The 15,664-nt window shown below is 42.1% G+C and overlaps 1 protein-coding gene across 3 annotated transcripts in view; it reads right to left on the reverse strand.

Moving 5' to 3' along the window:
- Positions 1-6,686: 6,686 nt before the first annotated feature.
- Positions 6,687-15,664, reverse strand: part of HDX (highly divergent homeobox) — a 105,289-nt gene continuing 96,311 nt past the window's right edge. For all 3 annotated transcript variants that reach the window (XM_027839916.1, XM_027839902.1, XM_027839910.1), the window contains 2 exons: positions 11,885-12,007; positions 6,687-6,812 (listed from right to left, as the gene is read on the reverse strand). In XM_027839916.1, the coding sequence (XP_027695717.1) occupies positions 6,687-6,812; positions 11,885-12,007 (249 nt within the window). The remainder of the gene's footprint in view (positions 6,813-11,884; positions 12,008-15,664) is intronic.

Raw genomic sequence — 15,664 nt, forward strand, 5'->3', positions numbered from 1 at the left:
GCAAGGGTCTATTTTTTTTTCCTTCTCCCTTTTATCCCTTTTATCCCTTTTATCCCTAGCCCAGTGCTTGACATATAGTGAGACGACTAAGAAGTGTTTGTTGATTGATTCCCATAGTTCATCTAGGCATGTGCCAAACACGGTTTTGGCAAGGATGGAACAAAAGTGTCATGGATTTCCAAGCCACATTATTTCTGAACCCTTCATGTAAACTGATAGCCACCCATGTAGGGAACTTTATGTCAAAACAACATGAAACAAAAAACCCAAAATATTTCTTTAATATAAGATTTGTTCTTGAGTTTTCTAGTGTAAGAGTAGTAGCTTCCTTGGCAAAGCCATCACTTGGTAACATCTTAGATACATGGGAAAGCCTGTTTTTTTCTCAAGTAGGAACACATTCAAAGAGTTACAATGCCTTTGGTGTCCCAGGCAGTATGTTATGCTATACCTGCATTATGTATTTGGGGGAATTCCATTTTATGAGCACAATTCACTCCCAAACTTCCAATTTAAGTCAACTTGCTCTGCTACCCATTGCTTTGAAAACGTTTTCTTTGCATTGCCTTCTTAAGCAAAGATGTTTTCAGAGATAGGAGAAAAAAAAGACATGGCATTTCAGAAGTGGAAAGGATTTTGGAGATCACTGGGTCCAAACCTTTCACTTACGCGTGAGGAAACATGCAGTACATCGAGGGGAACCAGTGCACACACATTTCCACTTCTGGTAATATTCTTGACAACCTCCTGTTAGCTAAGAGGGGAAAATGTCTGCCTCAGTTTCCTCAACTGTAAAATGGGGATAATAATAACACCTACCCCTCTCCCTCCCCACCACACGCACTGTTGTGAGGATCAAACGAGATAATATTTGCAAAGCACTTAGCATGAGGCCTAGCATGCAGTAGGTGCTTATTAAATGCTTGTTCCCTTCCCCCATCCCCCTCAGTAGTATGGGCCTTTTTACTCGCCATGAAGTTTCGACAAGGAAGGGATGTGTTTCCCCTGAACTGAAAGCACACACGAGTGGCGGCAGGAGGCAGGAGGATTTGGGTGCTTGGAGGAGGACAACAAACAGTGTTTGAGAAAAACACTTGTCTTTGTTCACACTGCTGCATTGCACATGGTGGATTTCCTATTTGCATATCCTATCTTGAACAAGAGTCTGTTGTCTATTAGGGAATATTCCTTTTATTTCCTCGGTACTGGAACAGTTCTCTGCTCCAGTCTATTAAAAGCAACACACACATCAAATGTTCTGGGTTTTCCACTTCTCCCTTCCATTCTCGATCCATCACCAGTCCCTGCCTTATTTCCCTTTTTATGAGCAACTTATTTGGGGAGGAAAAAAGCTACTGAGAAAGAAAATAAAACTTGCATGAAACACAAAAGCTTCGAAAATGAGCAAAGGAAGAAATAGATGTGTATTTGTTGGAAATCATTTATTGCCTATAAAAGTTTAAATAAAAACCCTACAAAAGTTCACATTACAGTCTGATGTGGCTTTAAATGGTAGTGTTTCAGAGGTAGTAAGCATGACCCGGGATGCAAGATTGCAAGAGGAATCATTAACTCAACAAGTTAATACTAAATAGAACCTTCATATGGCCAAGAAGTTTGCAAATATCCCCTTTAACAAATCTGCTCTTAAATTTGGTATATTTCAGACAAAGGGATATTAGCTGTTGGCATACAAGTTGGTAGGGGCTTTCATTATAGCATCCCATAGCATTGCCCTGGGATGTGAGTGGTACAGTGCTATCTGCCAAGGATGACACCAATCGCAAACACAGTTATGTCTTCTGACCTATGCTTTGGGCATTCAGTAATTCATCTGGACTGTGGTAATGAACATTTGGGTGACAGCACCACAAGGTGGCATCAACAGATCCAAACCTACCAGACCTGTAGCTCTAAGACACCTTATTGCACAGTCTTAGGCTCTAAATGACAATCTGATCTGGCAGAAAAAGAGATATTCCCATAAGTCAACTGTCCCAGCACTGACAGGTTAGTGCTCTGAGCATTTTCCCTAAATACGAACATAGGGCATCCAGCTGGAAAAAGGAAGAGACCACTCAATGAAAGGGGGATGAATCCCAAAGACCCACAAGGCCAAGCTCGGGGCAGAAGACTTTCAAATACAATGTAACCCCCCCACACACACCATACACACACACAACCTACCCTACTGCTCCCCACCCAAATCTCTAACAAGATTCCGGAATATGAGGGGTCTTTAAGAATAATACTGTTTAGCTGCATGGCAGAGTCCTAGCAGTGAAGCATACAGAATGGGCGAGGTGAAGTCTCATTGGCCCTTTCTCCAACAATGTCCAACATTTCCATTAAGTGCCTACCACCAAAATGGTTCTGCTAAGAAGAGCTCACTAGCTTTCTTGGGGAAGTCCATTTACTTCTTGCCTTTCTCCCTGCATGCAATCATTTGCCTGCCTCCCAGGGAGTGGTTTCTCATTTTCTCATGGCTATTCAATGGTGACTTGACTGAAATGATGAAGGCACCCATGGGAGCCCTGAGCTCATGGCAGATATCAAAGTGGAGAAGTAGCTCTTCTGTTGGCCTTGGCCTTCCTGAGAAGCAGTAGTGATCCTTTCTCTAAGAGTTGGCTTGCAGGTGGCAGCTAGGTGGTACAGTGAATAAGCGCTGGCCCTGGAGTCCGGAGGACCTGAGTTCAAACATGGCCTCAGACACTTATTAGCTGTGTGACCCTGGGCAAGTCACTTAACCCCGACTGCCTCAAAAAAAAAAAAAGAAAAAGAATTGGCTTGCAGTAGGAAAAGGGCTGGGCTGGGAATCCAGAGACCTGAGTTCCTAGTTTTTACCCTACTGCTGACTCACTATATGATGCTGGGCAGGTTGTTTTCCCTTCTCTGGGCCTCAATTTCCTCCTTGAAAAAAATGAGAGAGTTAGACAAAATCTCTTCCACCTCTCAAACCTGAGGTGCAATGATAACCGGCAACAGTGTAAGCGATAACATATTACAGAAGAAAAACTGTCTTTTCTGGGAGCGAAATTTTAAGTAAGAAGACTCTCTATAGCACCATTTAAGCCATGAATTTTTTCTTGCTCTAAACTCAAATCAGTCACAGCATGTTAGAACTGGAAGGCACCTTAGAGGTCATCTAGTCAATCCTTTCATTTTACAGACGAGGAAACTGAGGCCCAGAGAAGAGGAAACTTGCCTATGGGCACACAGTTCCTAGCCCAGTGCTCTTTCCCCTCTACCGCAATGCCTCCTGGGAGTCCATCCTTTTTGGCCTCATAGTTTATTAATAGAATATTTGACCTTGGCATCCTCTTCCAACTCCACTGTGCATAATTACAATCTGCCAACCCTAACCCTTCTTCCTGCCCAGAAACAGCAGTGTAGTGTTGCTGTTTCCGGCTATAGACGGACCGTGTCCCAATTTAGAAGCATCTTAATTCCACCGGTGGTGAGTGAAGTCGTTCTGAATGGTGCAAACACCAGTGTGCCAGTGCACCACATCTTCAGGAGCCAGAGAGAACTGATGTAGGCTCCATTCTGACCAAATGTTAATGCAGACTGGGCCTTAGGAGTCCTCTTGGATCACCCTTACAACTGTACCCTATGTTTCCATCTAGGAATCACCCCCAGGAGACTCCTTAATGTTTAATCTATTCTATTTCAAAGGGAATCACTTTTATGAACACCACTGAAACAGTTAACAAGAAAGAATTCTTGGTAGTCTTGGGGAATTAGGATGCAGCACAGAGCATGGGGTGTTGCAAAGAGCATACGCTCAATAAATATCTGTTGACTGATTGATTATTTAGCCTACAGAAGAGTCTGAGGAGTGACAATTATGGTCCGAGCATGCAAAAGGTTATTATAGAAAAGCTAATCAGCCAGTCTTCATTTACAGTGAGAAGAAAACAAGGAGAAAAGGCCTTCAGTTAAAATAAGATGTAAGAAGAATTCTTCATTTCACAGGGTGCTATAGTCAAAGGATTTGTCACCTGCTGGCCAGTCTACTGGTGGTGGCTTTCTATAGAGTTAGGGTTTATAAGCTAGCTGGTCCTTAGACAGTCCTGTCACTGGGCCTGAACTGAAAGCTTGTCCACTGGCAGAGTCTTGAATAAGTCAGGGTTACTTCTACACTGGGCCAAGGCCTCCTGAAAACACAGGACTGAAAAGGGGGGTGGGCTAGTTAGATAATGAGATTAAGGGCTAGCAAAAAGCCCAGGGGCTACTGGTACTCCATAAATGTCAAAAGAACTTGTGGATTTGTTTCAGGTCACTGAATGGGTGGGGCCTCCACAGAGGATTTATAGGAAGACGTGGACAAGCACTGAACGAGAAGCCTGGATGGGCAGCAATGGGCGCCATTAGAGGGAGGCCCAGATCAATGAGCTCATGGATTCCTTCACTGATACTGAAGGCAAACTCATTGACTGTAAAAGAGATGAGCCTTTAGACACTGGCTGATCTGGGATCTCCTTTCCTAGAGATATCTTAAGAAGCCAGCTCCTTACATCTGCTTTATATCATGGGTGTTGTGTCCCATGCAGAAATCCATGTGAAATGGCCAAGTTTATCCTAGTATTTGAGATTTTATGGCCGCGCTCATATTCAAGTCCATTGGTGCAATTTGGATTGTGGGGAGAGAGGGAGAACAGGGAGAGCCTAATTCTGTGTGTACATGTACGTGGGACACACATGTACACACCCCTCAAATAGTCTTCGTCTGCTGTCTCCTCATGATGTGGCTATAAGCCTGGTTTCCTGAAGTCTCTGTCAGTGGGGTGCATTCCTTGGCAGGTCCTAACAACCTGGGAAGGCTGCAGGTACATGTCTCACAACAAATGCATAGCCATAACAACTCTTAAAGACTGCCTACAAAGTAGTAGGCGAGTTGGAAGGGTAATGCTAGTGAAAGCATGGCCACAGACAGTATTAAAGAAATGGGTGCAGATATATATCAAGATAGGTACATACATACCCTAGGGCAAGTCAGCCAACCTCTATTTGCCTGAGGCAAATAGACTTAGGACTAGGTGAAGTCCTAGATTGGTTATAATGTGTTTTAGTGGAGAGATTTCCCACAAGAGGAGTTCTCTACATGGACAAAATCACAGACCCTTCATGAATTCACCCATAGATGTACATGCACATATATGGGCATTTTGGGGTTGAATACATTTCACAACTCCTCCTGTGGAGTCAGAAGGAGAGATCTGTGAATTTTAAGGGGTCAAACCTGGTTCTGATGATGACACGCATGAATACTTAGAAGGAGTATTAGATTTTTGAAATGACCAACCTAGCCACCTACCACACTGACCCTTCCTGTATTTAACCATGCAACTCAATTCCACACTGCCAAATCACAAAGCACTGTATGCTTGGGGACAAGTTGGCATTTACCTGGATCAGGTCTAGGTAATGCCATCTGGTGCTCAGGAAGCCAAGTCTTTTCAACAGTGAGTTGCCATCTGGTGCCTGCTAATAGAACAATTGGGTAACATGCCCAACTGGCCTGAACGCTCAGTAAATGGCATCCAGGAAATTCCAAGGCTCCTGATTAACAAGAGTGGGGCAGCTTTGGGAGGATGGCAGGCATCTTTGGCTGATGGCACTGTACACATTCTACATGGAGAGCGCGAGGACTCTTAGAGGAACTAGATACAAAAATTGCAGTAGCTTACCTTGACTTTTCCTGTTTCACGAAGCATTGAAACACATTATGAAGGCAGTGATGAGGGTGGGACATTCCTGCAATGCTTTACCTAGCTCAATTCCAAAAATTCACCAGTACAGTGTGAATCCTACTGATATTTGCCACTTGTAGTAATCAAGAATTCCCATTAAGAGTCAAATCTTTTACAACAGTTATACCTTTGTTTCTGGACTTAAATTAAATGAAATAATAATTTATTGGACTTCAAGTTAATGAATTGATCTTCCACAGTCTTCCCCCTGCCCCATCCCAGACATTTTGGTAAGAGGATGGAAGAACAGCAACGATTTACATGACATAATTACACGCTAGTAAGCACTTCTCTAGTTCAATCTCTGACTTAAATTAAATTTTCACAGGGGTCCAAGAATAATTCCCCACACTCATCCGAGCTCAAACTGGTTTTTCATGTCCATGTTCAACTCTAAGCTTGCTTTCCTGAGTACAAGTGTGTGTGGATTACAAGGAGAGGAGAGAGAGGGAGGGAGGCCACAAAAACCAGGCTAGCCAAGTTTGATCGTCTTGACAGGTAGTGTTGAAATACTTTTATTTTTTATTTTTTTATTTTTTTGCATTCTTGGTTCCCTGCTCAAAGCTACTGTTCAAAATAAGACTCTTCTACAAAACAAAAGAAAAACAAAATCTCTCCAAAATTAGACATTTAAGTATTTCATGGCTGTACTGCTAAAAATTAAATAAAGCTTTCCCCATAGAGCTTCCTCAGTTTACAAAAAACCCCCAAACCCCAAATACTAAGCTTTGAAATCCCATATTTCTTTTCACTCTAAATTGCAGCCATTCTATCATGTCCATCCTTCACAGAATCTGTCTGCTTCCCTCAATTTGTTTTTCCAACTGAAGGGTATCAGGCAACAAAATGCAGTTATCTTGAAATGCACACCTGTTAGGCAGCCCAAAGGCTGTGGCATAGATCGCCCCCCCCATCCCCCACCCCCTCCCCGAATCACAAACTGTCGGAGGCATTTTTCTCTGATAAAGAAGACAAACTGAATGAGGTATCATCAGGCTCTGGTGAGGCATGATGGAAATCCAGCTCTTCTAATTCAGGGGGTAAATCTGACAGCAGGGCCTAGATCAGAAAAAAAAATCAATTTTTTTGGATTAGTATATGGACAGATTCACTTAGGTTTATGTTAAAAGTTGCAAGCGTCTCATTTTGATTTATTCCTAGGGATTTAGAGAAAGAATCCTCTGTCAGCATGGTTCTCTGGTGAGAACATAACACATTCCTTATCTGAAAGGGAAATTTTCATCAACAATTTAATAATTATAAAGCAGGAGACACTGAGGAGCACGGATTATGCAGGAGAGGTACTCTGGACAAAGGGGAAATCAGGAGGGAAGATGAGTAACCATTCTCAAACAAGTACTTTGGAGAGCTTTGGGCATCTTCAGTTTGTCACGACTAGTACAGCAGGGTCTAGATAATCACCACTAAAGAATCAGAAAATTATGGGCCTTATTAAACTCTGCCAGTACCAGTTATGCTCTGAATCACTGAGACAATTTCCATTTCATTGCAAGCTATTTTGCATATTGGTGTGAGAACAAGTGCCTTTAGCAATATGGATTAGGACAGACCAAAGAGGCCCAGGCAGCCTCTCCTTAAGCCATGGCCCAATCCACGGGTGACCCAGCAACCTCCCGGGACACAGTGACATTGGCGAATCCAGATGGCTAAATGATCCATCTGTACCAATGTGTGGCAACTGGGCTGCCTGGACAGACCACCAGGGACTAGCCTCTGCCATTGGCCGATTGCTTTGGCAGGATGAAGAGAACTGGTGTCTGCCCACTCCAAACAAATGGTCTTTATTTGGCTGGCTTCTATGTGGCCATCTTGCCATTAGGGCTTAGAAGTCCAGGGGCCATTTGGCCACTCCCTCAACTGAAAACAATGTAGTAGAGGTAAGCAATTTCCAGTCCTTAGTCGGGGTCTTGGGTACAGACTAAGGGATGTGAACAAATTAAATAAAGGGTAGGTGTGAAGACACAAGATCTTCTGATGAAATAAGGCAGGATGCATTTCCTTCTTTTAAAAGATAAAGTACTTTTTAGCCTACCACGCCGAAGATTAGAAACACACTCCTTGGACATGCTATGTAACAGAGGGATGTCCAAGTTACTTTAAGACCCATGTGGAAATGAGGCTTTCCTTACTGAAGCAGGGTTGCCATTTATTTTGCTCAGTTTAAAAGTCTGAAGTTCTGGCTGAAATGGAGATTATTGATACAGAAAGGTCATCTCCAAAGTGCTACGTGGCTTCTCAGATGCCATATCCCAGTAACGGGATGCAGAGGCTTTCATCTCCGGCATGCTGGTTAACCTCTAACCAAGGTCAGATACAAGGAAGTCATTACTGGCACTGGCTAGCCAGAATCTGTACAAAATAAACGACTGGACTTAGTTCAATTTGTAATTGCCAAGCATCTTCATTAAGGAAGGCAAACCACTGCGACAGACACTAATGAGACCTTTTGTGAAGATTTTCAGGAGATATGGCAGGGGCCAAAAGGACGTGAGACAACTGCATTATCAAATCTAGGAGTAATAATTTCAAGTCTGGGAAGAGGATTATGTATTTGTTCAACACTGAATTACCCATGACTGACTAATGTCGGTGTCTTGTGAAGTATGAAGACTTGAGTCTCAGAGGCAACATGTCTCTCTATTTATATTTATTTCTGTATGGGTATGTGTATGTATATAGAAAACAAATAAAACTGAGTGCTGAGGCATAAAGTCGACTAAGAAGTGGTGATTTTCAATGTCTTACTATGACCTTGACTTTTAATATCAACACCCTGAACAAATCTTGGGACTACTTTGACTGCTTCTATTGCAGAGCAAAGAAAGTAAACAGTTGACTTTATTGACTACTGGTCACCCTTCAATTGCTGGAGGTCTTGGGAGCAGAGACAAGTGGAATCTGACTGAGCCAGTACCATATCAGTCTCTGTAACGTCAGTCTGAGGCCAACATGGGGGTGGAGGTGGACGGAGGCATGGGGGGATGGCAAACTTTGTGATAATAATTGCTCTTTACCCTCATGATAAAGGTAGAGAATTCAAAGTTCAGGGAAGCTGATTGGCCAAGATATCTCTCTCTCTTTGTCACACACACACACACACACACACACACACAAAGTTTCCTTGATGTCTTTTATTTTTCACACGAGACACATTTCCTGCTATCCATGCCCTCAGCCCCCGTGAACTAAGCAAAACCAGGTAACACAGCTGTTAGTGTCAGAGAGCGTATGCAACATTTAGTACCCATAGTCCCCAACCTCTTTACCAAGAAGACAGAAAGAGGTTTCATCATCTGTCATCAGTAACCATTTTTCTCTTTTTTTTTTAAGATAGGTTCTAGTGATGTCTTTTGTTTTTACATCACAGTCATTTCAAAATATCTCTCTTTTCCCCACCAGGAACTGAACCATCCCTTGCAATGAAGAAAACCAACTAAGTAAAAACAACCAGTACAGTGGCTGTGGCTGACAATGTCTTTAACAGTCTGGGGCAAATGTAATGGTGCTCATTGTCGTCTCTGTGTATTAAAAACCTAGGTAACCTGCAATCTCCTCTACACCAAGCGTTCTCCAACTTTTTCAGTCCCTGAACATGCTGCTGGGACAAAAGATTTTGTTGCTTATCTACCCTTCCTGTTTCTCTTTGTTACAGCAAAGACAAGCAAAACAAGTCATCGGGATTGATAGGAAAGTGATACTGCCTTCAATGACACACTAACAAGATTATAGCTGATTTCAAGATTATTAAATGTCAAATTTATTCATTCCTTCCAGTAACAGAACTATAATCGTGTAACAATAGAAATGCTAACAAGACAAGAGATCAGACCTTAGGCCACCTGAAGACCATGGCAGACCACACTCTGAGGATCCATACTAGCCACTGGTCACCAAAAGAGCAGTTATTCATTATTCAGGTAAACGCTATCATAGTTGTGCATCAGCACCTCCAGCTTCCTTACCAGAGAAGAAGAAAAAAGGGACAAGGCCCAGCTTACTTGAGTTCATTCTGCTACTGTTAGTAATGATAATAATAATAATAATAATAATAATAATAATAATAATAATAACCTGTTCACACTGATATGGTACTTTATGGCTTGTAAAACACTTTCCATAGTTTGGATCCTTAAACAACTCTAAGACATAGGTATTATTACTATGTCCAATTTACATATGAGGAAACTAAAACACTGAGAAGTCAGATGACTTGTCCAGAGTCACAAAGCTAGTGTCTGAGGCCTTAGTAGTCACTGCGGCACAGAATCTGGGCCACACAAGAATTTGGATTAGCTTCCTTTTTTTTTTTTTCTTTTGAAACTAAAACGAATTTGTGCGTTGTTCGTGGATTTCAAATGCCACTGGTGATTCCAAATTGACCGCATAATTGGATTCATAGTCCTATAGTCTTGGAGTCCAGGACCACATTCCAAAGGTCAGTCCTAGTACTGGGTCAAATTTTGTTTTTTATAATTATTCAAAATGTATAATGCCTCTGGGCCCACATTCTAAAGCACTGCAATTAGCCCTTTGAGCCTATACTTTAGATTTCTGAGAATGAAGGGACTGCAGAATCTCACTACATACGTGCAATTGAGAGCAATGCACTTGAACCAAGTTGGAAGTGGCAATTAATGGTTGATTGAACTGGGGCCATGAGCAGGTGGAGAGGTGGATGAAGACTGGTTTGAGTCTCATGAGTGAGTTAACTCTTTGGCCTTGAGCTTCATAGTTGAGGTTTCCTCTAGAATATATAGAAAGGAATTGATGAGAGGCTTGGATTGCTAGAGCTCAATAGCTACAGAATCTCCTTCTGCATGATGGGTTTGGAGTCAGAGAGCTGGGTTCAAAGCCTCACTCTGCCCCCTTTCTGAGCCTCAGTCTCCTCATCTGTAAAATGAAGGGCTTGGACTAGACGGCATCTAAGGGATGTTTTCACTCTGGCCCTAGGATCATCCGCTCCTCCAGTTTTCTGGGATGGGCCTAAGTGTGGCCCTGCCTTAGGGCAAAGGTCCAAACTGGCTGAGCTCTTTCAGTCCTAGGATTCCTTATACCTTGGAGGACATTCCCTGAGAAATGTTTCTCTGCCCCTTGAGTCGCTAACGTATGTTCTATCTCAGATTAGTGATACAACATATGGTAACATTTAGCTTCGTTTCAGTGGAAATGAATTTGTGGAAAATTCACCTTAGCAAGAATAAGAAATTACTAGAAAAAATAAAAGAGGGCAAAGGTCTTCATTTTGACACTCAAAATATGAAAAAGGCAATGGTGTCCATTGATTTAGAGAATGGCTAAACAAATTGTGGCATAAGAATGTGATGGCAAGTTACTGTGCTGTAAGAAACAAACAAAAGAGGTAGTTTGGTATAGGTAGAGGGCTACACCTATGGCTGGGAAGGCTTAGATTTAAATCTCATCTGAGACACTTAACATTGTTTTATGTTTAAAAAAACAATTTCTATGCTTCTCTCCTTATCCCAAGACATAACACTTGATCTTTTAAATGGAACAATCAAACATTCTACCACAATGAAAAAAGGTGATGTTAATGACAGTCACTGGGCATTTCCCAAAATCCTTTGCTATTCTTTTGTGAAGAGTATTACTGAGCCAAAGACATACACCTCCATTAGCTGTTGCATAAACAAAAGGTAAGTGAGGCCCAGGCCTGGCACTCTCTTCCTCCACAGCCTCTGGATTGGCCAGTGCTCCCATGAACTGCATCCTGGGAAGTGCCCCAGCCAAGGCCAACCTCTCCTCCTCAGAATATTCTGGGCGGGTTGCCCTTGGCCCTGGATTGCTTTGTTTTTAAGGATGTCCTGTGATTCCTTCCCAAAGGCAAGGATACAAATTGACCAAATGTGCTGGTCTGCCATCTTGTCTTTTCACTAACAGACTGTGCCCAAAGCCTGAAGATAGAGAGAAGAAAATTATATTCCTGGGGCCGGGGGGTCAGGGGAGGAAGAAGGAAAATCACAGCATAATAGATCCTTTTCAGTGCAAAACCAGAATGAACAACAGACGTGACAAAACACGCAGAACAGCAGTGGTGTATCGCACTTCTCATCACAATATACGACAGCCTCCCAGTGTCCTCTCTGACTTACCTGCTGTTGCTCTTTATCATCAGCTTTCATGGCTAGTATCAAGCTTCTCACAAATGCCTGGAGTTTAAAGTACTTTTGTTTCTGAATCTCCAGCTCATTTTCCATGAATCTGACTTCTTCATTCTGCAGGCCAAGACAGAAACAGCCCCAATGACATTAGCATATGTAAAAGGTGGAAATTCTAAAATCTATCAAAGCAAAGGGACAAGAGAGAAAATCTAGTTCTAACAGGGGAGAATATAATGAAGCAAGCTAAATTATTCCAGTGCTCAAAGGTTGGCCGTTAATAGAATTGCCATAGAAAACATCCCTCAGGGTAAAGATGATCAAGTCTGAGTTTGCAAGGTCAAAAATCCTGCCACAAAGTAAGAGAGGAGGAAAAACCTCAACAAAACACAAAACAATTCCTTTCTTGGAAAATTCCCCAAAGCCTAATCAGCACTTAGATTAGGATTAACAACAGTCAAACCCCTATTGACTGAGAGCAAGGAGGCAAAGGAGAATCTCATAGCCTCCTTGATAAAATGAGGTGCTGGGAATAGCTAAATATGTCACCCTCTCACAAGGTGGCCAGCACGATGGAGATTGTGAGGACTGGTTTGGGCACCTGTGCGTAAGCTTGATGCCTGGATCTTCTCATACGACAAACTGGGTGTCCAACTTCTCCTAAGTACTCACATCAGTGGGGTGGAATGTGGCCAAGGATCTCTCTGGGAATCAGGAGGCCTCCAGTCTAAAACTGGCGTATGTGATCCTGAGCAAGTCACTTCCTTGGAGCCTCAACTTTTCTCATCTGGATAATTGGCACCATACCTGCCCTGGTAGAGCAGAAGACTCAGGTTCTAATCCTAGTTCAACCATTTATGATCTGTGTGACCTTGGCCAAGCCTCTTAATTCAACAAGCATTTATTGATTGAACCCTTCCTATATACCAGGCACTGAGAATACAAAGACAAAAAGGAAACATTCGACCTTTCTCATTTGTAAAAGAAGGGGGTTGGTCTAGATGGCATCCCAAGACCATTTCCAACTTTTAATTCCTCATAGTTGTTGAGATCAAATTAAATAATGAGCATGAAAATGTTTTGGAGAAAAATGAATTAAAAACATAAGTTGGTATCTAAATTATTCTCCAGCTAAAGTGCATTGGGGGGCCAGCTAGGTGGCACAGTGGATAGATCACCGGCCTGGATTCAGGAGGACCTGAGTTCAAATCTGGCCTCAGACACATGACACTTACTTAGCTGTGTGACCCTAGGTAAGTCACTTAACCCCAACTGCCTTGCAAAAAAAAAAAAGTGCATCAGGGATACACATTTGGCTTGGGCAATTCAGATCAAACAATTAGAGAAAGTGAGAACTGGAAGGGCCCTTAGAAATCATCTCTCAGCCTTCTCATTGTATAGAGGAGGAAACTGAGGCCCAGGGAATTAAAGTAACTTGCCCAAGGTCACAGAGCTATAAAAGTAAACAGTACTAGAATTCAAACCCAAGACTTCTGACTCGAACTACTGGGCTTTTGCTTCTTTACCATGACATGCCAGAGGAGAGAGAAATGTGGTCAATCTGATGGAGATAGAAGCCTGGTGTAGTGGTCTTAACCAGTACAGAGGACTAGCAAGGGCTTTTAGCAGTGTTGATTGAGGGGCAGAGCCAAGATGGCAGAGTGAAGGTAGGGACCCGGGTAAACTCTCCAAAAATCCCCTCCAAACAACTTTAAAATAACACCACAAATCAAACTCTGGAGTGGCAGAACTAACAAAAGGTCAGGGTGAAACAATTTTCCAGTCTAAGACAACTTGGGAAGTTGGCAGGAAAGTTGGGCTAACCAGGTGGTGGTTGGGCCTGGAGCATAGTACAGTCTGCGCATCAGCAAGCCAGCAGTTGGCCTTGGGGGCAGCTGCATTGGCAGTAAGGGGGTTGAACAACTGGTCAGAAGGAGATTACTGGGGACCCTTTGCTGGCACTGGGCACAGAACTTTATTGCATTGCCCCTACACTGCTCTGGGTCTCAGTCCCAGGGTGAGGAGAAGCGCTATCTCACTAGCGCCTACAGCCACAGGAGAGCGGGGACCCTGGTTACAATTTCAGGGTAGAGAAGACTGTTTGTGGTTGCTCATGGGGGAGCAAGGGATCTAGTCTCAGGTCCAAGACAGAAGGAAGCACTGACGCTTGTGACTGCAGAAGAGCAGGAACAGGGTCGTAATGGGCAAAAGCACTTGGGGAAGCAGGGGAGCAGGGGTCCTGGACACAGTTCCAGGGCAAAGAAAAGCGCTAGGGAGTCACTCACAGACCAGAGCATAGGCAAGGAGAGTAGTGATAACACGTCTCCTTAGATGATACCACCTTGAAAGAACTGAAAACTTACAGATCCCCAGAACTAGCTCTGAAAAACCTGAAGCTTGGGACAGTACCCCCTGTACCCTGGGAGTAGAACCCAATTTTAACATGAAGTTAAAAGTCAAGAAATAGGCTAAAACTTGAGCAAACAACAACAAAAAAGAACATGACCACAGAAAGTTACTATAATGACAGGGAAGATCAAGACACCAACTCAGAAGACAACAAAGTCAAAACAGCTGCATGCAAAGCTTTAAAGAAAAATGTGAATTGGTGACAGGACCCAAAGGAATTCCTGGAAGAGCTCAAAAAGGATATAAAAAAATCAAATAAGAGAAGTAGAGGAAAATTTGGGAAAAGAAATGAGTGACACAAGAAAATTATGAAAACAGAGTCAACAGCTTGGTAAAGGAAGCACAAAAAATAATGAAAAAAGCACCTTCAAAAACAGAATTAGCTTAATGGTAAAAGAGGCACAAAAATCCACTGAAGAGAACAACTCCTGAAAAAGCAGAACTGGACAAGTGGAAAAGGATGTATAAAAGCTCACTGAAGAAGATGATTCCATAAAAATTATAACTGGGCAAGTGGAAGCTGATGACTCCATGAGACATCAAGAAATAATACAACACAATCAAAAGAATGAAAAAGTAAGAGAAAATGTAAAATATCTCATTGGAAAAACAACTGACCTGGAAAATAGATTCAGGGGAGATAATTTAAGAATTATTAGACTACCTAAAAGCTATGATCAAAAAAAGAACCTAGTCATGATATTTCAGAAAATTATCAAGGAAAACTGCCCTGATATCCTAGAAACAGAGGGTAAAATAGAAATTGAAAGAATCTACTGATCACCTCCTGAAAGAGATCCTAAAAGGAAAACTCCAAGGAATATTATAGCCAAATTTTAGAGCTCACAGGTCAAGAAGAAAATATTGCAAGCACTAAGAAAGAAACAATTTAAATGTTGTGGAGCCATAGTCAGGATAACACAATATTTAGCAGTTTCTATATTAAAAGATCAGAGGGCTGGGAATGAGATATTCCAAAGGGCAAGAGAGCTGGGATTACAACCAAGAATAACCTACCCAGCAAAATGGAGCATAATTCTTCAGGGTAAAAACAGACATTTAATGAAATAGAGTACTTTCAGGCATTCCTGATGAAAAGAACAGAGTTGAATAGAAAATGTGATTTTCAGATATAAGACTCAAGAGAAGCATATAAAGCTATACATGAGAGAGAAATCATAAGGGATTCAATAAATTTAAATTGTTTATATTCCTACATAGGAAGATGATACTTGTAATTCCATAGAACTTTGTCATTATTAAGGCAGTTAGAAAGAGTATACATAGACAAGGAATATAGGAATGAATTGACTATGATGTGGTGATTTCAAAAAAATAAAATTAAGGGATGAAAAAGAAAGATGC

The sequence above is a fragment of the Vombatus ursinus genome, unplaced genomic scaffold (assembly GCF_900497805.2).
Source record: "Vombatus ursinus unplaced genomic scaffold, bare-nosed wombat genome assembly UNPS02004691.1, whole genome shotgun sequence".
Taxonomy (NCBI): Eukaryota; Metazoa; Chordata; class Mammalia; order Diprotodontia; family Vombatidae; genus Vombatus; species Vombatus ursinus.